General features: G+C 43.4%; 1 protein-coding gene across 6 annotated transcripts in view; it reads left to right on the forward strand.

Annotated features, from left to right (window-relative positions):
• The window catches only part of PGPEP1L (pyroglutamyl-peptidase I like), a 49,635-nt gene that overhangs the window by 3,660 nt on the left and 21,138 nt on the right, over positions 1 to 24,837 (forward strand). For 2 of the 6 annotated variants that reach the window (XM_033431459.2, XM_033431457.2), the window contains exon 2: positions 4,043 to 4,095. The exons of 2 other annotated variants lie outside the window; for them this stretch is intronic. In XM_033431459.2, coding sequence (XP_033287350.1) covers positions 4,043 to 4,095 — 53 coding nt within the window. Of the gene's footprint in view, positions 1 to 31; positions 137 to 830; positions 938 to 4,042; positions 4,096 to 24,837 lie in introns of all 6 variants that reach the window. 2 more of the 6 variants (XM_049706111.1, XM_049706112.1) reach the window with 2 other exon arrangements.

Consider the following 24,837-nt stretch of genomic DNA (forward strand, 5'->3'; position numbering starts at 1 on the left):
TAGGTTATTATAATTAGTGTGCATTTTACAGATGAGAAAATCAAGGCACTGAAGCTAAGTAACTTGCTCCACGTCACCCAGCTGCTAAGTGGTGGGGCTGAGATGCAACAATAGAAGCCTGAACCCAGACACTGAGGTCTCTGACCACTCTTGGCTGCTGTTGCGCCACGGCCTGAGCTTTGGCGGGGTCACTGCATGGTGTGGGTGCCGTAAAAATAAGCAGCTGCAACACTGAGAGGGTGATGGTGTCCTTCTCCCCAGGCAGCAGGAAACATTTCCTAAGCTAGTCTCAGAGGTTTGCTGTCCTCCCCAAAGCAAAATTCTGTTTAACTGCGTTTTATTAGAAATCTTCATTGCAATTAAATTACATAATAGTACACAGGGTAAATAAGTGTTCCCAGTTATAGGAACAAGCCCTTCCGTCCACACACCTCATCCAGAAGCTCCTTCCCAGAGTGAGGCCTCTCCTGGGTCTCACCTTGCCCAGGCTCAGCCCCTCCAACCTCTCTGCCTCCTCCTCCCCCATGAAGTCCTGGGTCACCGCCACCTCCTCCAGGAGACTTCCCTAACCACCTCCACCCATCTTCTCTCCCCCCTCTGTATTCTGATCCTAGTTGTTGTTCAAAGCCTTGCTATTCCAAGTGTGGTCCAAGGGCCAGTAGCATCAGTACCACTGGGGAGCTTGTTAGGAATTCAGAATCTCCAACATCACCCTAGACCTGCCCAATCAGATTCTACATTTTAATAAGATATACATTTGTATTAGCATTTGAGAAACGCTGGACCAAATCTCACACTTTTTTAAACTTTTAATTTTGAAATAATTATAGATTCACAAGAATTTGCAAAGAAAATGTATAGACTGGTCCTCTGCATCTTTCACCCAGCCTCCTCCAATGTTAACATCTTCAATATCAAAGCTAAGATACTGATATTGGTATAACTCAGTGTGTATGTGTGTGTGTGTGTGTGTGTGTGTGCGCACATGCATGCATAACTCTATGTGGTATTATCACGTGTGTAGCTTTGTGTAACCACCACCGTCAAGATAAGTAACTGTACCAACATCACAAGGCTCCTTCGAACTACCCCTTTATAGCCACACCTACCCTTTTCCCCCATCTCTAACTCCTGGTAACCATTAATCTGTTCTTCATCTCTATAATTATGTTTATAGATGTAAATTATAATTTACAAATATTGTATTGGGTTGGCCAAAAAATCCGTTCAGGTTTTCCCATAAGAGCTTATGGAAAAACCCGAATGAACTTTTTGGCCAGCCTAATGTAAATGGAATCATGCAGTATGTATCCTTTTGAGATTGGCTTTTTTTCACTCAGCATAATTCCCTTGAGCTTCTTACAAGTTGTTTATACCAATAATTCCTTCACTTTTTTTTTTTTTTTTTTTTTTTGTGGTACATGGGTCTCTCACTGTTGTGGCCTCTCCTGTTGCGGAGCACAGGCTCCGGATGCACAGGCTCAGCGGCCATGGCTCATGGGCCCAGCCGCTCCACGGCATGTGGGATCTTCCCTGACGGGGGGCACGAACCCGTGTCCCCTGCATCGGCAGGCGGACTCTCAACCACTGCGCCACCAGGGAAGCCCTCCTTCACTTTTAAAGCAATTTTTTAACAGCTTTATTGAGATATAATTCTCATGCTATACAATTCACTCATTTAAAGCATACAGTTCAATGGCTTTTAGTAGTCACAGAGTTATGCGTTTCTCAACACAGTCAATTGAGAATATTTTCATTACCCCAAAAAGAAACTCGACTCCCTAATCCTCATCCCCACTCCCCCACTACACACACACACACACACACACACACACACACACACACACACACACACAGAGTCAAGCTCTAGGCAACCACTAATCTACTTTCTGTCTTTATAGGTTGCCACTTCTGGACATTTCACATAAATGGAATCATACAGTTTTGTGACTGGCCTCGTTCACTGAGCATGTTTTCAAGGTTCATCCATGTTGTAACATAACACTTCTTTTTATTGCCAAATAATATGCCATTGTATGGGTAATACCATATTTTGTTTATTCATCAGTTGATGGACACTTGGGTTGTTTCTACTTTTTTCTTTTCACTGCTGAGTAGTATTCTGTGATCTAGATGAACCACAGTTTATTTAACCTTTCACTCATTGAAGGACATTGAGTTGGTTTCTAGCTATGAGCTATTACAAATAAAGCTGCAGTGAACATTTGTGTACAAGTTTCTGTGTGAAAATAAGTTTTCATTTCTCTGGGGTAAATGTCCAGCAGTGCAAGTGCTTGGAAATCCACTTTCAATTTTAAAAGGAACTGTCAAACCATTTCCCAGAGTGGCAGTACCATTACATTCCCACCAACAATGTATGTGTGACCTAGTTCCTCTTCACCCTTGTCAGCTTTGGGTGTTACCAGGATTTCTATTTTAGCCACCCTGAGAGAAGTGTAGTGACATCTCATTGTGATTTTATGGCTTTTTTTTAAATTAATTAATTTATTTTTGGCTGTGTTGGGTCTTCGTTTCTGGCAAGAGCTTTCTCGAGTTGCGGTGAGTGGGGGCCACCCTTCATCACTGTGCGCGGACCTCTCACTATCGCGGCCTCTCGTTGTGGAGCACAGGCTCCAGACGCGCAGGCTCAATAGTTGTGGCTCACGGGCCCAGTTGCTCTGTGGCATGTGGGATCCTCCCAGACCAGGGCTCGAACCCATGTCCCCTGCGTTGGCAGGCAGACTCTCAACCACTGCACCACCAGGGAAGCCCTCATTGTGATTTTAATTTGCATTTCTCTGATGGCTAATGATGTTGAAATGTTTTTCATGTGCTTATTTGCCACCTGTATATCCTCTTCAGTGAAATGTTTCTTCATGTCTTTTGCCTGTTTTCTAACTGGGCTGTCTTTTTTTTTTCTTTTTAATTAATTAATTTTTTATTTTTGGCTGCGTTGGGTCTTCATTGCTGCATGTGGGCTTTCTCTAGTTGTGGCAAGCGGGGGCTACTCTTCGTTGTGGTGCACAGGCTTCTCACCGCAGTGGCTTCTCTTGTTGCGGAGCACAGGCTCTAGGCGCACGGGCTTCAGTAGTTGTGGCATGCGGGCTCAGTAGTTGTGGCTCGTGGGCTCTAGAGTGCAGGCTCAGTAGTTGTGGCGCATGGGCTTAATTGCTCTGTGACATGTGGAATCTTCCCAGACCAGGGCTCGAACCCGTGTCTCCTGCATTGGCAGGTGGATTCTTAACCACTGCGCCACCAGAAAAGTCCCTAGACTGTCTTTTAAAGTTGAGTTTTGAGAGTTTTCTTATACGATTTACATACAATGCCTTTGTCAGATATGTGATTTACAACTGTCTGCAGAGTATCTTTTCATCCTCTCAGCAGGGTCTTTTGCAGAACAAAAGGTTTTCATTTTGATGAGGTCCACTTTATCAGTTTTTACTTTTATGGATCTCGCACTTGGTGTCAAGTCTATGGACTCTTTGCCTAACACTAGGTCCCAAGATTTTCTCCCTTTTTTTTCCCCAAAAAGTTTTATAAGTTTAGTTTTTACATTTAAGTCCATGATCAATTTTGAATTAATTTTTGTATACAGTGCAGGCTGAGGGATCCATTTTTTTTGCCTATAGGTGTCTGATTTATCCAGCCCCATTTGTTAAAAGGCTGTCCCTCTCCATTGAATTGCTTTTGCACCTTTGTTAACAGACAACTGGGCATATTCACATGGGTGTGTTTCTGGTCCCTCTACACAGCATGCATTTTAACTGGACATGTGTGCTCACACCTTCTCGAGCCCTCCTACTTGGTGATGGATCAGCCCCACATTCCTTTAGGGCCCCCCTACAATGCCTCACACAAGAGGACTTGGAAAATGCTTCCAGACGGGCAAGGTAGCAAGCCTCCACAAGAAAGGGGGTGTGTGGAGTCCTTGATGGCCCAGGGAATCACAAGAGGTCCCCAAGGAGGTGCGGGAGCAGCACAGAAGCAGAGACACCTCGGCCCAAAGCACGGACTGAGGAAACCAGGCTTTCTTTGGTTTCAGGTTTTGGGCCCTTCCGGCAGCACCTGGTGAATTCCAGCTGGGAAGCAGTAAAGGTAAAAATCCTCTAAGCCCAGACCCAGGAGCGCACGACCCAGCTGGTTCCTTCTGTGGTTCTGAGAAAATCCAGCACGTAGGCTCCTTGGTGACCAGATCCACACGGGAGGGGAGAAAACACACACTGGGTGCCCTGGGACACGAGCTAGCTTTTTGTCCTTGGGTCGTGACTCACCTGCCGATAGGGGGCCCATCTGGCTCAGTGGTAAAGAAAACAGGCTGAAGGGACACCCCTGGGAAGGATGGGGAGTGGCCCAGGAAGGCTCTGCTGCCCTGAGAGCTGGGAACCCCTTCTGGCTGTGGAGTGTCAGGAAAGTCACTGCCCCCAGCCGTGGTGTTCTCATTCATGACATGGGAGAATAATAGTACTGATGTTACAGGGTCGTTCTGAGGAGTAAAAGAGGTAAGTAAGTCTGTAAAAGCAGCTTTTTTAAAGCATAGTGCCTGGCACAGGGTAAGAGCTTAATACATGGTTATAATTATAAACAACATGGCTTCATTTTTAAGAAAGCAGCCAGGAGAGAGCATGTCCTCAGACAGGGCGTGAAGAGGGGTCTCATCCGTAGAACAGAGCTCTCCTCCCTGAAGCAATTGCCCCACTCCTACCAGTCCCCACACGGTGTCATTTAGAGGCTCAGAGCACAGCTGGCTACTTATTCACACTTGACCATCAATTTCATGCTTCTGTTGGATCAAGCCAAAGGTAGGATCTTGAGTCTGTTCTCAGAGTTACCCAGTCAAGCTGAAAATGCAGCAAAACCACTTGAATCATGCGTTTGCAGCCACTGTAGCATTCATTTTTTAGCCTGTCCACACAGACGCGGTCAAGGAAACTCTCCACTCTTGAGTTAGAACTTGGGTTTTTTTCAACCAGGAAAAAAACTCAGAGAACCCCAGACTCACTGCCAAGACTCACTGCTGCACACAACATGCCAGAAAGGCCAGGTCAGGGCTTTATGAGTTCCTGGGTGTTTGCAGCCAGTTCCTCGAAAAACAGGACTTTTTCTGCTGAATCCCAAATGGGCCCTGAGTCCTTCTTTTTGTGCCTCAGTTTTCTTATCTGTAAAATGGGAAGGTTGTGATGACTACAGGAATTAACACACATAAAGCCCTCAGAGCATGGCAGGGCAACTGCTGGTTCTCACAAATTTCATTCTTATTACTAAGAAGCTATTCTACCAGTCAGTTTTCTCAGTTGCGGGCAAATAGAATTGGACTTTGGAGATCCACACAGGAAATGGAATGAGGGAGGGGATTATTTTGTAGACTCAAGATTCACCAATAAAGCTGGAGAATCAGGGCAGAAGGGCAGAAACAGAAGCAGGCTGGGGGTTTCCAGGAAGAGGTAGAAGAATGGCAAACTAGGTGCTCTGAGCGGCCCTTCCCCTGTAGATAAACTAGATAAGATAGAACTTCTGTGCATTGCTGGACACGTAGTAGTAAAGGAAAGCCCATATACGTCATGCCATGCACAGAAATACATCACACATACCCAGGGCTGCAGCCTGCAGGGGTGAGGGTCAGCACCCCCACCCTAACACACAAAAAGCAGGGGGGCACATGCCATTATCAACATTGTTTTTAGCAAAGGGGATAGAATGAAACCAAGGCTCTTACTGTAAGCCAGACCCTTGAAAGGAGATCCTGTGGTCTCTAGCACCCCTGACTCCCAGCAAAGCATATGCAATTTCTCTTGAGGGTTTAAAACCTTAGATTTTCCACAAACTAAGATAAACTAAACATTTATTTCCAATCAAAGATCACCAAATATTCAAAGAAACAAACTACCCTCAGTAAGAATGAGCAAAAGCAGATTTAGAACCTCAAAAACTTGAGGTTCTAAATCATTCTGCTAGATATTATCAGACAATAACATAATTATATATGGAATGCTTGAAGAAGTAATGATAGAATCACAAAAACTATCAAAAGATTAGGCAAATTGAAAAAGGGAATAATAGAGCTTATAGAAATTTAAAACACAATTGTTGAAGTGAAGAATTTAACAGATGACTTAAAAGACAGTTTAGAATTATGCTAAGTGAAAGATGCCACTCACCAAAGACCACATATTATATGATTACATTTAGATGAATGTCCAGATGAAGCAAATCTACTGAGACATAAAGTAGATTAATGGTTGCCTAGGGCAGGTGAGTGGGGGATTGGGGGAAATAGGGAGTGACTGTTAATGGGTATGGGTTTTTTTTAGGGTTGATGAAAAGGTTCTAAAATTGACTGTGGTGATGGTTGCACAACTCTGTGAATATACTAGAAGGCAATGAATTATAGACTTTAAATGGGTAAATTGTATGATATGTGAAATACATGTAAATGGCAGTTTAGAAACAGATAAGAAAAATTAATGAACTAGAAGATAGCTCTGATGATACTGTTTAAAGGGCAGCATAAAGAGATGGACAAGAAAATGAAAAAAGAAATTAAGAAATATGGATAATAAAATGAGATATTTGAACATATGTTTATTTGGAGTTCCATAAGGAGAGAATGAATGAAATAAAGCACTAGCCAAAGAGGTAATGGTTGAGACTATTGCAGAATTGGATGAAAGACATAAATCCACAGAGATAAGAAGTATAAAATATACCAAGCAAAAACAAATAAAATCAATGCATATACACATCATAGTAAAACTGCAGAAAACCAAAGACAAGGAGATTTGAAAGTAGTTGGGGAAAAAGACAGGTCACCTACAAAAGACAATACAATTAGACTGAGAGTAAATTTTTCAAAAACAACAATAAAAGCTAGAAAACAGTGGAGTAACATCATCAAAATGCTGGAAAAATATTGTCAACCTGAAATTGCATACCCAGCAAAATTATTTTTCAAAACAAGGATGAAATGAAGACATTTTCATTAAAGCAAGCATCAAGAGTTTACTACCAGCAGGTACAACCCTAAAGGAACATGTAAAGGATATCATTCAGAAGGAAGGAAAATTATCCCAGAAAGATGGTGTGAGTTGCAAAGAGGAATTGTGAGCCCAAAGGTAAAATCTAAACTAGCATTATTTGTTAATAATGATAATAATAATAAATGGCTAATTGTAAGTTTAAAAATAAAGGATTGAACTAAAATATAGGACAATGAAGGCATAGAAGTTAAGAGGAGTGATTGAAGTTTAAGTCTTCTAAGGCCCTTGTATAGACAGGCATCCTGATATCAAATTCAGACTTTGTTAAATTATATATATTTATATTTATATATAATATATATATTAATTGAAGTATAGTTGATTTACAATGTTGTATTAGTTTCAGGTGTACAGCAAAGTGATTCAATTGTATATATGTATATATATAGCTGAATATATATATATATTCTTTTTCAGATTCTTTTCCATTATAGGTTATTACAAGGTATTGAATACAGTTCCCTTTGCTATATACAGTAGGCCATTGTTGTTTATATATATTATATATATAGTGATGTGTATCTTAATCCCAAACTCCTAATTTATCCCTCCCCACCTTCCCCTTTAGTAACTGTAAATTTGTTTTCTATGTCTATGAGTCCATTTCTATTTTATAAATAAGTTCATTTGTATCATTTTTTTAGATTCCACATATAAGTGATATCATATGATATTTGTCTTTCTCTGTCTGACTTACTTCACTTAGTATGATAATCTCTAGGCCCATCCGTGTTGCTGCAAATGGCATTATTTTATTCTTTTTATGGCTGAGTAATATTCCATTGTGTATATGTACCATATCTTCTTTAACCATTCATCTGTTGGTGGACACTTATGTTGTTTCCATGTCTTGGCAATTGTGAATAGTGCTGCTATGAACGTTAGGGTGCATGTATCTTTTTGAATTAGAGTTTTCGTCTCTTCTGGATATAGGCCCAGGAGTGGGATTGCTGGCTTATATGGTAACTCTATTTTTAGTTTTTTAAGAAACCTCTGTACTGTTCTCCATAGTGACTGCACCAATTTTTTCCCACCAACAGTGTAAGAAGCTTCCCTTTCTCTACACCCTCCCCAGCATTTATTATTTGTAGACTTTCTGATGATGGCCATTCTGACTGGTGTGAGGTGGTACCTCATTTTAGTTTTGATCTGCATTTCTCTAATAATTAGTGATGTTGAGCATCTTTTCATGTTCCTGTTGGGCATTTGTATGTCTTCTTTGGAGAAATGTCTATTTAGGTCTTCTGCCCATTTTTTGATTGGGTTGTTTGTTTTTTTGATATTGAGCTGTATGAGCTGTTTGTATATTTTGGAAATTAATCCCTGTGGGTTGCATCATTTGCAAATATTTTCCTCTAGTCTGTAGGTTGTCTTTTCATTTTGTTTATGGTTTCCTTTTCGGTGCAAAAGCTTTTAAGTTTAATTAGCCATTTGTTTCTTTTTGCTTTTATTAACATTAGGAGATGGATTCAAAAAATATATTGCTGCAATTTATGTCAGAGAGCAATCTGCCTATGTTTTCCTCTAGGAGTTTTATCGTATCTGGTCTTACAATTTTATAGTGTCTGGTCTTTTATGGTCTTTAATGCATTTTCAGTTTATTTTTTTATATGGTATTAGAGAATGTTCTTTTTTTCTTTTCTTTGTTTCTTCAGCCACACCACACAGGCGGCATGTGGAACTTCCCCAGCCAGAGATCAAACCCACGCCCCCTACAGTGGAAGCATGGAGTCTTAACCCCTGGACCACCAGGCAAGTCCCAGGAGAATGTTTTAATTTCATTATTTTACATGGAGCTATCAGGTTTTCCCAGCACCACTTATTGAAGAGACTGTCTTTTCTCCATTGTATATTTTTGCCTCCTTTGTTGTAGATTAATTGACTGTAAGTGCAGGGGTTTATTTCTGGGCTTTCTATCCTGTTCCATTGATCTATATGTCTGTTTTTGTGCCAGTACCATACAGTTTTGATTAATGTAGCTTTATAGTATAGTGTGAAGTCAGAGAATATGATTCTTCCAGCTCCATTCTTCTTTCTCAAGATTGTCTTGGCTATTCAGGGTCTTTTGTGTTTCCATACAAATTTAAAAAAATTTTTTGGTTCTAGTTCTGTGAAAAATACCATGGGTAATTTGATAGGGATTGCATTGAATCTAGATTGCCTTGGGTAGTATGGTCATTTTAACAATATTGTTTCTTCCAATTCAAGAACATGTTATATCTGTCCATCTGTTTGTGTCATCTTCCATTTCTTTCATCAGTGTCTTATAGTTTTCTGAGTACAGGTTTTGTTTCCTTAGGTAGGTTTATTCCTAGATATTTTATTCTTTTTGATGAAATGGTAAATGGAATTGTTTCCTTAATTTCTCTTTCTGATGTTTCCTTGTTAGTGTATAGAAATGCAACAGATTTCTGTATATTAATTTTGTATCCTGAAACTTTACTGAATTCATTGATGAGCTCTAGTAGTTTTCTGGTGGTATCTTTAGGATTTTCAATGTATAGTCATTGCAAACAGTGAAGTTTCACTTCTTCCTTTCCAGTTTGGATTCCTTTTATTTGTTTTGCTTCTCTGATTGCTGTGGCTGGGAATTCCAAAACAATATTGAATAAAAGTGGGAAAGAGGGGCATCCTTATCTTGTTCCTGATCTTAGAGGGAATGCTTTTAGATTTGCACCATTGAGTATGATGTTTGCTGTGGGTTTGTCATGTATGGCCTTTATTATGCTGAGGTATGTTCCCTCTACGCCCACATTCTGGAGAGTTTTATCATAAATGGATGTTGAATTTTATCAAAAGCTTTTTCTGCATCTATTGAGATGATCATATGGTTTTTATTCTTCAGTTTGTTAATGTGGTGTATCACATTGATTGATTTGCAGATATTGAAAAAATCCTTCCATCCCTGGGATAAATCCCAATTATATATGTGTGGCAAAATTTCAAGAGTAACTATGAAAGAGTAGAAATAGAGTATATGGTTTCCAAGAGAGCAGGGAAACAAAACAGAATAAGGAAAAAATGAACAAAACTTTAATCAAAGGGACCAAAAAATCACCCCATAGGAAACAAGGTAGATGAATACACTGTTGCTGTCCAGCTGAATACTAGTTATTGTAGCTTGTCCCAATGGCACTGGCTGCTGCATACTCCCAGTGGCATTATTGTTACCCTGGGAAGATGGATGTTTCTTCTATCAGAGAGATTTGCTCCTGATTCAGAGTCAAAGATGAGTGCGCCTGATTGGTTGATCCTGACCTGGCCACAGTGAGACTGACCTTTTCAGCATTTGTGGGGGAAGCCAGGCTCTATCTGCCACCAAGACCCCGATATTAGGGGTTGCCCCAAATCAGAGGAAGGCCAAAGAAATAACAATGTTGATATGGATATAAAATACTAAGTCAACTCTTCTTAGTTCAACCTATATTTATTCAGTTCCTGATTTGGAAGACAGTCTACTAACACATGAATCTCTTCCTGTTCCTATTCCACCCCAGCCAGGTATACTGCAGTACAATTCTGACACTAACCCCCTGGAGTACACACAAATTTCACAGATTAAGGGCAAAGTTCTCCACAAGACTGCCCCCGCTTCAGACACCAGCTGCATTTCAGGGGTCCTCAGGTCACCTGTGCTTTGGGAAAATTCAGGAATTTTCATGACCCCCACAGTTTTGATAATTTGCTAGAATGACACACAGAGCTCAGAAAAGCACTAAACTTACAATTGTTTAAAATAAAGGATACATATGGGTTGAATTCTGGATGGGTCGCAAATGCAGAAGTTTCATGCCCTCTCCCCATGGAGTCAGGGCGCATCACCCTTCTGGCACATCAATGCATTCATCAACCAGGAAGCGCCATGGAACCTCCACATGCAGAGTTTTTATTGGAGCTTCGTTGTGTAGGCAAGGTTGGTTAAATCACTGGCCATGTGATTGAACTCAGTCTACTTCAGTCTACTTCCAGTCTACTTCCCCTCCCTGAAGGTCAGGCAGCTGAAAGTCCCCACCCTCTAGTCATGTGGCTGGCTTTTCTGGTGGCCAGATCCCATCCTGCAGCTTTCAAGGGACCACCATGAGGCACCCCAGCAGCATAACAAAGATACTCCTGTTGCTCTGGAAATTCCAAGAATTTTGAAGCTCTCTGCCTGGAACTGGAGACAAAGACCAGATATACTCTTTCTCATATCACAGTTCCCTAGAGGGGTTCCTGTGTAGGGGGAGGAGATGGCTCATGAATAAGATAATTATAACCCAGAGCAGATTCTGAGAAGTGCTACATTATGAGACTCTGAAGAGGAAAAGATTAATTTCATTCTGGAGAACGTATGAAAGAAAGGAACCTAAAGCAAAGTGAGAAAAAGCTGCACCCCTGCGAGGTCACTGGGAAGGCCATCTGGAAGCAACAGTGAAGGACAGGATAAAGGCAAGAGGGAATAAATTCTCTAAACCACCATGCGCTGGGTGCTCCAGACACTTCATGCAGAGTGGCTTGCTGAATTCTTCCTACAGTCCAAAGAGGTTGATACTGTTATTCCCATTTTGCAGGTGAGGAAATGGGTGCTCAGAGGTTGGCTATCTGGCCTGGGGACATGTGCCATGAAATGGCCATGCCTAGATTCCAGTCTCAGGTGGTCCTGCTGAGTGAAGTCCAGGTTCAGCCCACTTGCCTCGCTCTTCCCCTGGGGGAAATTAACACTTGGTTCAGAAGAAGAGGACCTCTTCCAGCACAAGAATGGCTTTTAGGGAATTCCCTGGCTGTCCAGTGGTTAGGACTTGGTGCTTTCACTGCCGGGGCCCAGGTTCAATCCCTGGTTGGGAAACAGATCCTGCAAGCTGTGTGGCATGGCCAAAAAAAAAAAAGGAATGGCTTTTAAACTTCTTAGAACTCAAGAAATATCAAGACCCACTGCCCAGTGACCCAGGGGTGAGCAAAGTGAGGCTATTCACCCAAATGCCTCAGCCCTACATCCACGTCATCATGGCTGGCTTTCTGTCATGAGTTCATCTTTACCGTCTTTGAAGCTCTCCCGCCAGTGCCTGAGACACAGACAAGATGATCTGCTGCTTGGTCTTCTCGCTCACAATGTGACCAGAACAGAAACCTTCTTACCAGCTGATGAGGAAGCAAACCCAAGCCCAGCTTCAGTGCCCTCTGCCACCCATTTGCCTTCTCCACGGGTCCCTGCTATCCATCTCTAGCTTCTTCTTTCTCCTTCTTTCTGGTGGTGTGCTCCAGGGCAGAGGCACTGGCAGTCTCTTTAAAGGTTACTTCACTCTCAGTCCTCAGACCAGGCTCTCTTCCTGCACCATCTATGGTTATTCAGTGACCTCCACTAATGTGTGTGTAGACTCCGCTCAGTGTTAGACCTTCTGATCCTGGTTTGGGACCTCCCTGGGAGTATCCACTGAAAGTGCCAGCATATGGCCAACAGAGCATCCGTCGTAAGGCTAATCATCTAAGTGGGGTATTAAGACAAAGGTCCAAGCTAGTTCAGATATATACATTGGACCCATTATACAGATACAGAAACAGGCTTAGATGGACTAAATAATGCACAAGAGGGCACACAGCTCCCAGAGTCAGTATAAGCAGCACACTGTGGGGACCAGCATCAACATACCCCCATCCCCACAGAGGGCCTGGCCTGAAGCAAGCCTTCCAGTGGCTATGTGTTGACTGGATACGTGAATGATTGTCATTCTTTTCTATCCTCCTGCATCCTCCCACTGGAAGTCAACCTTGTGAATACCAACGTCTCATGAGTGCCTACTCCATGCCAGGCATTGTAAGTGGGGATGTATGAAATGATAGAGAGGGAAAAGAGTGCAGTTCTACACTCAACAGCATTTCACCTCTGAGATTATTTCACCTCTAAATAATAACTTGAATGCATTTTTGTTGTGGTTGCTCTTAAATGGAAGATTGTTTTAAAAGAAGGAAAATACAGAAAAATAATATAAATGCTGAAAGTTCCCAATGAACAAAGGCATCTCCTATAAACTCCCAGAAGGGTGACTTAACGCTGTTTACCAACAGCATGTACCAAAGACTTTAACACTAGGCTGGCCTGTGCTGGGCACCCTGCCCTCCCCAGTCGTAAGCCTCATCCCCTGACTGATGCAATAGCTGAGCATTATCTCCTGGTTTCTGAACACTTTCATTTTGGAGCCAGTACCACCTCATATTCTTTCAAAAGAAATTATGTCCTGAACTCTTTTAGAAGCGCCTGAGCCTGGAAAGGCAGCAAATAAAACAAGGGTTTTGTAAAACACACCCTGGGTCAGTTGGGCTAGGATATTATATAACTGCACTTAAAATAAACCCAGGCTGGGGGGCCAAGAGATCAGAGCTCTTGCCAGATTTGATCAACTTGATATGCAGAATAGCTTCTCTATACTCCAGAGATGAGGTGGCTTTGTGCCTTTCTTACATGTTGCTTTAAAAAAGCATAATAATAAAGAACAAAAGGCAGTGAATCAGAAGAGAAAAAGAAGCACCAAGCTGAAGAATGCTTTAGAATGAAGGATGAGTTGTGCAGACCACACTCAGGGACAGGCAGGTAACTGCTTGCCTTTCCAAGTAGAAGTAAATTGTTTCTTTTGATTCTGCTTTATTTTCTTTCCTAAAATCCCATGATAAAACTTTTTCCAACCTAGGGGAAAACGGACCATACGTATGACAGACAGTTTTGGACATTTTTCAAATCTGGCCCGCAGTGGGGTTTGTTTTGTTTTCTTGATTAATACAGGAAGATCTGGGATAAAAGTCACCAGCATGAGGATACAAGGAGACCCCAACATCTCCCTGTAATGTGCAGGGACCTCACCTGTGATAGCAACCAGCTCAGTGCCAATCATTTCCAGGGCAACCACTTGGATGGGTTGTGTGGAATTTGACCTCGAAGGCTGGATAACCCCAACTCACTTGAACCCTTTTTCATGATTTCTTACACCTTATTTCTTTAATCCGGTGACTGTGTAGTGTGAACCCATCTTATGGGTTGGAAGAGAAGTAGCCATATTACTGTCCCCAGTTCATGCTGGCCCCTGTACAGCCTGAAGTAAGACTGTCCTTGTATCCTCATTTTGAAATGGCACAAGGATATGGAGAATATGTGAGCCCATGATGAAGAGGCTGGCCCTGGGCAGAAGGCTTGCTCCCATAGCAGTGGGAGCCCACACAAGCAGCCTGGCCGCAAGGGCCACCCCCCGAGGATGAAGAGGAAACCCACACCTCGGTGGAGGAAGCCCCTCCCAGTCCGTGCTCATGAGGAGTGTCTGCTGTAGCTTCACAGCCCTCCCTGTAAACCGTGCTTTTATTAAGCACTCAGGCAAATGCATTTAGTCTGCTTATCTGGAGGAAAACCTGACATTTACAGACAAGTGAGTCAAATGTTTACTTCTCATTACACCCTAAATCCATCCCCACATTGACAGGACGACAAATCAGAAAAAGCAGAGTAAGATCTTTTAAAATGACACCAGCACCTTTCCAGTGTCTTACTGGCGGTCCCCCACCCCCACCCCTGCCCCCAGCAAATGTGGAGTCCTCAACTCCCTCCTGGTGCCAAAGTAGAGCAAACTCTCTGACTGGTGTTCTGTGTGTTTGTTTGTTTGTTTGTTTTTTGCGGTACGCGGGCCTCTCACTGTTGTGGCCTCTCCCATTGCGGAGCACAGGCTCTGGACGAGCAGGCTCAGCGGCCATGGCTCACGGGCCCAGCCGCTCCGCGGCATGTGGGATCTTCCCGGACCGGGGCACGAACCCGTGTCCCCTGCATCGGCAGGCAGACTCTCAACCACTGCGCCACCAGGGAAGCCCTGTGTTCGTTTTAAATTATGTTTTTATTTAAAAATACATTGAGATGTACAGAAAAGTTGTGAAGATAGTACAGAGAGTTCCCATATACACACTCCCCCACCACCAGTTTCCCCTATCATTAACATCTTACACATCATACATTAGTATGGTACATTTGTCACAATGAATGAACCAGTATTAATATATTATTATTAACTGAAGTCCATAGTTTATTCCGATTTCCTTAGTTTTCACCCAGCATCCTTTTCCTGTGCCAGGGTCCCCTCCAGGTGGCACATTACACTTAGTCCTCATATGTCCTTAGGCTCCTCTGATCTTTGACAGTTTCTTAGAGTTTCCTTGTTTTTGGTGGCTTTGACAGTTTTGAGGAGTACTGGTCCAGTATTTTATAGACTGTCCTTCAATTGGGATCTGTCTGATGCTTTTCTCATGATTAGACAAGTAGGCTTGGGGAGGAGGAACAGAGGTCAAGTACCATTCTTATCCCATAATATCAGGGGCACATACTGTTGACGTGACTGATCACCGTTGACGCTGACCTTGATCACCTGGCTGAGGGAGTCCTTCCCAGTTTCTCACTGTAAAGTTGCTTTCTCCCCCTCTTTATACTTCACTCTTTGGAAGGAGATCACTCGGTGCCGCTCACACTCAAGGAGGGAGGAATTATGCCCCCTTGAGGACAGAGTGTCTCCATAAATTGTTTGGGATGCGTCTGCGTGGAAGATTTGGCTCTTCCTGCCTCACCTGTTGATGTATTTATGTAATCATTTCTTTATGTCAGTATGGACTCATGGATAATTTTTTATACTTTGGGTTATGGCTTGCTTCCTTATCAAAGTCCATCTTCTCCTGAAACCTTTCCCACCTCCTATACTATCCCTGCTTACTAACACACCTCTTCCAAGGGAAACACAAGATCCCACATTTCATTTTCCACCATTGAAAGTTAGACTAAGGTGGGCACTTTTTTAAATTAACTGCATTCCTTTTATATATAAATCTGCTTGGGACTTCCCTGGTGGCGCAGTGGTTAAGAATCTGCCTGCCAATGCAGGGGAGATGGCTTCAATCCCTGGTCCGGGAAGATCCCACATACCGCGGAGCAACTAAGCCTGTGCACTACAACGACTGAACCTGCACTCTAGAGCCCGCGTGCCACAGCTACTGAGCCCACGTGCTGCAACTCCTGAAGCCCACGTACCTAGAGCCTATGATCCATAACAAGAGAAGCCACTGCAATGAGAAGCCCATGCACCGCAACAACGAGTAGTCCCCATTCGCCACAACTAGAGAAAGCCCGTGCACAGCAACGAAGACCTAGTGTAGTCAAAAAAAAAACTGCTTGTACTCCTGTCCTTATCACATCACTTATCATATTTCATTGATGCAAAGAGCCATTTCCTTTTTTTTTTTTTTTTTTTTTTTTTTTTGGTGGTACGCAGGCCTCTCACTGTTGTGGCCTCTCCTGTTGTGGAGCACAGGCTCCGGATGCACAGGCTCAGCGGCCATGGCTCACGGGCCCAGCCACTCCGCGGCATGTGGGATCTTCCCGGACCAGGGCATGAACCCATGCCCCCTGCATCGGCAGGCAGACTCTCAACCACTGCACCACCAGGGAAGCCCCACTTCCATTTTTTTAAACATTTTGGCATCCTGAAATCAGACGAATCTTACAGTCAATTCTATCTTACACTTTGTTACAGTTGAGCAGAGCTTTTGCTTTCTTGGTGGTTTATACAATAATGCTTTGCGTTCGCTCTCCGGGCTCAGATTTGATGAAATACATCATGTCTTTTCTGGATTACACACTCTGTCAGCATAGGAAACACTCTGGCCTATTTATCTTGTTCTGTGGAATCCACACCAGAATCTTGAGGGCTTTAGGGTTGTATTTGTGTTGCCATAAATATGATGAAAATATATCCTGCAACACTCACAGTCTAACACCAGAGAAAAGTACACAAACAAGTGTGACCCTGGAGATCAGGCAGCAGAATGTCAGCTTGAACTGGGATTCAAAGACAACCCTTAGCTTCTCTGGGGAGGGACAGAGCTTTTGGAGAAACAAACAAACAAACAAATGAAAGAGGCTATAAGCAATGGTTTTTCTCATCTTCATCCTCACATCCACATTAGAAGCACGTTTCACATTTTGAAAAAACGTTGGCATTACATTTGGGATGCTACACCTGGGATTCCAAAACCCATGGAGGTCCTGGTGGGCCTGAAGGTTGTGAGCCAATTTGAGACACCATTAATGGGTCCCAGGCCTCTGAACTAACATCTAAGCACAGGTAATCACGCTGCACCCTCGACCAGCCTTGGTAAGGTTGCACTTCTCTGGGATGCTCCTGACTCTCCCAGCTTTTGGTCCCACCCCCCTCACAAGCTGCACCTTCTCTCTGGGCAGGAAGATATGCTGATGCAGTGTTTCCTCTCTCACAGGCATTTGCAAAAATATCTAGACAGGGACTGTTGAACCCAAAGCATCTATGGAGGTGCGATTTCAGGCCCTGGGTTCTCCAGAGATGGGGATGTGGCTGGGGAGCCGTAAGATGCGTTCGGGGTAGCAGTCCTCAGGCAGCATCCTGGCTGGGGTCATCCTCTCTTTTGCCCATTGTAAGATCATTCCTATCCTTTATCCGTCTTGGTAACTATGTTCTAAGAGCTCATGATTTGGAGACAATTACATAGTAAGCAGCCAGTTAATCAAGACGACATAGCCCTAAACATTTTTGTTGTTGTTGTTGTTGTTGTTGTATCTATCTATTTATTTATTTTTGGCTGCATTGGGTCTTCATTGCCACACCTGGGCTTTCTCTAGTTGGGGCAAGCGGGGTCTACTCTTCGTTGCAGTGCACGGGCTACTCATTGCGGTAGCTTCTCTTGTTGCGGAGCACAGTCTCTAGCTGCGCAGGCTTCAGTAGTTGTGGCACAAGGGCTCAGTAGTTGTGGCTCATGGGCTTAGTTGCTCCACGGCATGTGGGATCTTCCTGGACCAGAGCTCGAACCCGTGTCCCCTGCATTGGCAGGCGGATTCTTTTTTTTTTTTTTTTAATTATTTATTTATTTATGGCTGTGTTGGGTCTTCGTTTCTGTGCGAGGGCTTTCTCCAGTTGTGGCAAGCGGGGGCCAGTCTTCATCGCCGTGCACAGGCCTCTCACTATCGCGGCCTCTCTTGTTGCGGAGCACAGGCTCCAGACGCGCAGGCTCAGTAGTTGTGGCTCACGGGCCTAGCTGCTCCGCAGCATGTGGGATCTTCCCAGACCAGGGCTCGAACCTGTGTCCCCTCCATTGGCAGGCAGATTCTCAACCACTGCGCCACCAGGGAAGCCCAACCCTAAACGTTTATGCCAATAATAACAGTGCCTCCAAAATACCCAAAGCAAAAACTAATATAACTGTAAGTCCTATTATTCCACAGTTATAGAGATTTTAATATTCCCCTTTCAATAATGGATAGAACACATAGATGGAAAAATCAGCAAAGATACAGAAGACTTAAACAAACTATCAACCAACTTGACCTAATTGACATTACAGAACTCTCCACCCCAAGCAGAATACAACTCTTAAGTGCATGTAGAACATTTACCAAGATCAACCATATCCTGAGTCATACGACAAGTCTGAATAAATTCAAAAGAATTGAAGATACACAAAGTATGTTCTCTGACTGCAGTGGATTTAAATTAGAAATCAAATACAGGAAGATATCTGAAAAATCTGCATATATTTGGAAATTAAATAATACCCTTCTAAATAAGCAATGGATCAAAGAAAAAATCAGAAGCAATATTATAAAGTCTTGAAATAAGTGAAAGTGAAAACACAGCATATTAAAATTTGTGGCATATTGCTAATGCAGAACTTAGGGGGACATTTGTAGCACTGAATGACAATATTAGAAAAGAAGAAAGGTCCCAAGTCAGTGAACTCAGTTTCTACCTTAAGAAACTGGAAAAAGAGCAAATTAAATCCAAACCAAGGAGAAAAAATGAAATAATAAAGATCAAAGCAGAAATCAGTGAGCTAGAGAACAGAAAGATAATAATGAGAATCAAAGAAACCAAGAGCTGGTTCTTTGAGAAAATCAATAAAATTGATAAACCTCTAGCCAGAGGATCAAGAAGAGAGAGAGAGAGAGAGAGAACATAATTCCTGTTAATTTTTAAATTCATTTACCACTGCCTGGCTTCTAGCCCTGGTTCCACACTCAAGCTACTCCCATCAAAGTCACTAAAGACCTCTTTTTCTTTGCCATTTTACTTGACCTCCCTGGGGTCCTAATAATCTTTATGGTAGACACAGTATTGTTATTGTTCCCATCATACAGGTAAGGAGACTGAGGCCCAAGCTGACCAGATCCTCCTTTCTTCTCCCCTTCTTGGTTCGAAAGGTTGCTGTTAGGATTTAATCAAATAAAATAATAACCTGTAAAGTTTTAGCTCAGCTCGTATCCTTACTAGTTCCTCAAAGATACATCAAATAAACACCAGTTAATCACAAGCTTCCCTTTTCAAGACCATACCCTCTTCCAAACAGCTGATATCCTCAGACCCTGGCCACCGGAAAAGTCTGTACTCACCACTGTCCCTGCCTCTTCCCTAGTTCCTGGTAAAATAACCACATTTAGATTGTTCTGGATTTGCAATACAGAATTTTTGTGGGAATAATTGCCATCCAAAATTCTTCTCTTTAGAAGAAAAGAACTTCTCAAATCCTGAGACTCCTTCAGTAGGCCAGAAGCTCAGACACTGTCACCTTTCAGATTCCCTTGCTGTCGTCTCAAAGACAACTTCTAGATCTTGATGCCACAGAACTCCAGAAGGCTTTTGGATATGGAAAATGGGAGGGACTTCCCTGGTGGCGCAGTGGTTAAGAATCCGCCTGCCAGTGCCCGGGACACAGGTTCAATCCCTGGTCTGGGAAGATCCCACATGCCGTGGAGCAACTAAGCCCGTGCACCACAATTACTGAGCCTGCGCTCTAGAGCCCGTGTACCACAGCTACTGAACACACGTGCTGCAACTACTGAAGCCCATGCACCTAGAGCCCGTGCTCCACAGCAAGAGAAGCCACTGCAGTGAGAAGCCCACACACTGCAACGAAGAGTAGCCCCCGCTCACCACAACTAGAGAAAGCCCGCGCACAGCAACAAAGACCCAATGCAGCCAAAAATAAATAAAATTTAAAAAAAAAAGAACATGGGAGACTGTTAAAATCCCTACCTAGTTATTAACCCTGTCTGAAAGATGGAGATGTCAGCCTGACCTAAGTGATTTACTGTGAATTTAGTCTTTCTTCAGACTGTACTTTTTAGTCAGGTTAAAAAATATTGGTGGAAAAGAGTGACGGGGAATCAACACATATTTTTTAACTGTGGTAAAATACACGTAACATATAACTTAACCATTTTAAACATACAATTCAGTGGCATTTAACACATTCACATTCTTTTTTTTTTTTTGAAGAAGGACATCAGCTCAGCTTTCATTTATTTATTTACTTTTGGCTGTGTTGGGTCTTCGTTTCTGTGCGAGGGCTTTCTCTAGTTGCGGCAAGTGGGGGCCACTCTTCATCGCGGTGCGCGGGCCTCTCACTGTCGCGGCCTCTCTTGTTGCGGAGCACAGGCTCCAGACGCGCAGGCTCAGTAGTAACACATTCACATTCTTGTGCAACCATCACCACCATTCGTCTCCAGAACTTTCCACCATCCCAAACAGAAACTCTGTGCCCATTAAACTCTAACTCCCCATTCCCTCCTCCCTGGTAATCACCATCATACTTCCTTTCTCTGTGGATTTGACCCTTCTAGCAACCTCATGTAAGTGGAATCATACGATATTTGTCCCTCGTGTCTTGCTTATTTCACCATAAATCTTTATTTCTGCCCACATTTGCCACTGAGCCTGGCCACCTTCCCTCCCCCATTACATTCTTCTCTGTATCTGTTGCTTCTCTCTTTTCTGTCCTGGTCTCCAGTTTGTCTCCAGCACCCAGCACAGGCCTAGAACTTGGCAGGGGCAATTAACATTCATGAAGGAATATCACTGTTAATGAAACTACATTCCCGAGGAAGCAAAAAAACATACATCTCACTTTTAACAATGTGCTTTGTTCTGTTTTCCAGTTACTGAGGAGCAATTACATAAGACCTCCAAAGATCACAAAGAAACACAGAAAAATAGATTGTAATTCCCCATCTAAAAAGAACCCCAAGTATAGTGCATGTCCTCTCAGTCTTCACTGTTATGTTCTGGGTTGGGTATCTGTTGCTGCAATCAAGGCAGCCCAGAACTTAATGGCGTCAAACAACCACCATTTTATTATCCTTCCTGGCTGTGTGGGTCAGCTAGGCTCAGCTGGGCAGCTCTTCTGCTGGTCTTATTTGGGTCTCTCTTGTGGTTGTAGTAGGAAGGAGGCTGGGACAGGATCACGGAGCTTGGCTTGGGTGCTAGGACAGCAGACCTTGCCACAGGAGGTCTCCCCATGGGGTAGCCTAGGGGAGAAGCTGCTAAGCCCTCCTATGGCTTAGGCCCTGAACTGGCTGAATTATGGTGGTAAAATGAGTTCAGGCCAGCTCGGGCACACTGTGGGAGGAGATGACAGCAGGCTGTGAATACCAGAGGCATGCTCCACTGGGGACTGCCTTAGCTCCAGCTGCTATAACAGAATACCATAGACTGGTGGCTTAAACAATAAATATCTATTTTTCACAGTTCTGGAGGCTGAAAGTCTGAGATCAGGGTGCCAACATGGTTGGGTTCTTCATGAGGGCCCACTTCCTGGTTATGACCTCACAGAGTCTTTCCTGGGTGCATGTATGCAGCATGCAGACAGAGTTCTAGTCTCATCATGCCCTTATAAGGATGCTAATCGCATTGTGGTGGCCCCACCTTCATGACCTTATCTTAGACCTAATTATCTCCCAAAGGCCCTATCTCTAAATACTATCACGCTGGGAATAAGGGCTTCAACATGAATTTTCGGGGGACACAAACATTCATTCCGTAACTGAAGCCACTGAAATCGAGTAGGACCCTGCTGGGCCCTCTCCAGTACAAAAGCCCCTCCATGTTCCGTGTTTCTTGTTTGTAGAAAAAGGCTTTCATCTCCTAGGCCTTCCCAGAGTTCCAAAGAGCAGATTCAAGCAGTTACTAATTAGGAAAGTGAGGGAATGCAGAAACATAGGAAAAGCAGTCAAGAACAAAAATTAATAATAGCTTAAACAATAGTTCAGCCATAACACAGAGTCCTAGTTCCTCCTCAAAGGGTATACGTAACAATCTGACGCAAATCTTTGTGCTGTTCTGCAGAAACTGAGACTCCCTACCCAGGTGGAGGATGGTGACTACACACTGACCACAAGCCCGTAGACCCAGATTGGCTGGAACCAGAAAGTTAATAATTAAGATTCCTGAAACACCACCCTGTTACCTCACCACCAAGCAATCAGAAGAAATTCATGCCCCCTGCACCCCTCACCCCAAATGTTGCCTTTAAAAATCCTTCCCTGAAAGCCATCAGGGAGTTTGGGTCTTTTTTTTTCTTTTTTTGAAGGAATAATATAAAGATCTTGTTTATTTTTTTTAATAAATTTATTTATTTATTTTTGGCTATGTTGAGTCTCTGTTGCTGCGCGTGGGCTTTCTCTATTTGTGGCAAGTGGGGGCTACTGTTTGTTGTAGTGTGCGGGCTTCTCATTGTGGTGGCTTCTCTGTTTTTTTACATTTATTTTATTATTGTTGGCTGCATTGGGTCTTCGTTGCTGCGCATGGGCTTTCTCTAGTTGTGGTGGCTTCTCTTGTTGTGGAGCATGGGCTCTGGGCACACGGGCTTCAGTAGTTGTGGCATGAGGGCTCAGTAGTTGTGGCTCATGGGCTCTAGAGTGCAGGCTCAGTAGTTGTGGCACAGGCCTAGTTGCTCCGTGGCATGTGGGATATTCCTGGGCTGAAACCTGTGTGCCCTGCATTGGCAGGCCGATTCTTAACCATTGCACCACAAGGGAAGTCCAAGTTTGGATCTTTTGAGCATGAGCTGCCCATTCTTCTTGCTTGGCCCTGCAGTAAATGCTGTACTTCTCATCACTACAACCTCATGTCAGTAGCAAACTGCCAAGTTCGGTTTGGTAACACCATCTTGGAGATATGTTACCACATATCCACATAACCCTTCTGAAGGGTTATACCAATTCCCCTTTGCAGTAGCAGTGAATGAGAGTACATGTTGCTTCATTACACACCTCAACACTAGGGTGTTATGGTTTCTAAAATCTTTGCCAGTTTGATTAGTACCACAGTGTTAATATAAATCCTATTAAACCAGTACCCTTAAATCAAGACAAAGGTCATTGAAAGGAGTGGAGAGGTATCATTAACTCAATTCCTTTGAATTTCCTGACTGGTCATTTTTTTTTAGGAACTGAAAATAACCTTCATAATAATATATTGCATCTGTATATTTGAACTTTTTTTCCCAAGATTTTTACAGATGTCAATCAAGTGGTCTGGCTTGACTAGAATTAATGACCAATATAACACACAGGAAAAAATATCTCCCACATTCGATTTTGAAAAATAAACTGAAAATGAAATTAAACACCCCACTCCCTCATTTGGACAACAAAGACTCCTGCTTCTCTATTTAGTACATGCCCCACAGGGCACTTTTTTTGTCAGTCAAATATTCAAATCTAGGTGATTGGAAAATTTGTTTGATAAAATTCCAGAAGTCTAAGTAGACAGAGTTATTATTATGTTTTGTTTGGGATAATCCTGGAATCCCAGTGAAGAATGCAATCATGTAGGATTTGTGGGACAGATCATTCCATGTCATTCCACAACATCTGGAGCACACCACTCCGGTGGTGCTGGTGCTCCATGGTGGCAAAACTGACAAGAAACGAAAAACTAAGCAAGAGAATGTCAGCAAGTCCTACGGGCCACGAAGATCATAGGGCACAGTGATGTGTTGGATGGTGACTTGGGAACTCCTCTAGCAGATGTGGGCCAGGAAGGCCTCTCTGAGGACGTGACATTTTGACTGGGACCTGAGTGACCAGGACCAGCCTCCCTGGGAAGTGGTCCAGGCGGAGGGAGTAGCCACTGTAAAGGCCATGGGTAGCATCACAGGACCGTGGGTATCAGAGCTGGAAGAGGCAGAGAGGAAATTGGAGGCGACAGGCTTGTACCTCGACTTTCCAGACCCAAGTTCCTTTGACTACATGCCTCTGGGTAATTAGAAACCAGACCAGCAGGAGGAATGTTCTTTTGGACTGAGATAATTTTGGTTAATAGTTCCATCTGTAGTTCACTGGGAAAAAGTCAGATGTGCTAAATGGTTGAGGGTGCATTTCCACCCAGTTGCAGAGACAGGGTAAGCTGAACAGACCTGAGGTTGAGGTCCTCTATGGCTCGTAAAGTCTGGGGGGATTGACACTCAGAGAACACTTTATTTTGTAAAACGTCTCCCTTGCAAGAAAGATCATGTGACTAATGATTGCAGTCCTCAGGTACCCAGCCCCTATCAAAAGCATGAACTGCTGATCTTATAGCCTGAACAGTACCTCCCCTCCAACACCCTTGATTTTGCTTGTTATGGATCAGGTAGCTGTTCTGGTTAAGCTTCTGCTCCTGGCTGCATAGAAGACCTGGGGCCTCCTTAGGTCTGGGAGCCACAAGCAGAAGCCTGAATCTGCCCGGGCTCCCAGACGGGGACCCACTGGAGCTGAGAGCACCGTTGACAGACAATGAAAGTGTAGTGTTATCCTTGGGACAAAAACCACTGGAGATCAATTCAGAGATGAATAACATCCAACCGTGTCCCTCTGAAAAGCAAACTCCAGTGGCAATCTCTACCTACCTTCCTTTCTAGCCAGGTCTCTGGACATGGCAGACTCCCTATTGCTATTCCATAGCTAGGCGGGTGATTCCTTTCTGTCTTTTCTCTTCCCCACTCAGTCCTGTCCAGTCCTCTC

The sequence above is a fragment of the Orcinus orca genome, chromosome 2, assembly GCF_937001465.1.
Source record: "Orcinus orca chromosome 2, mOrcOrc1.1, whole genome shotgun sequence".
NCBI classification, from domain to species: domain Eukaryota; kingdom Metazoa; phylum Chordata; class Mammalia; order Artiodactyla; family Delphinidae; genus Orcinus; species Orcinus orca.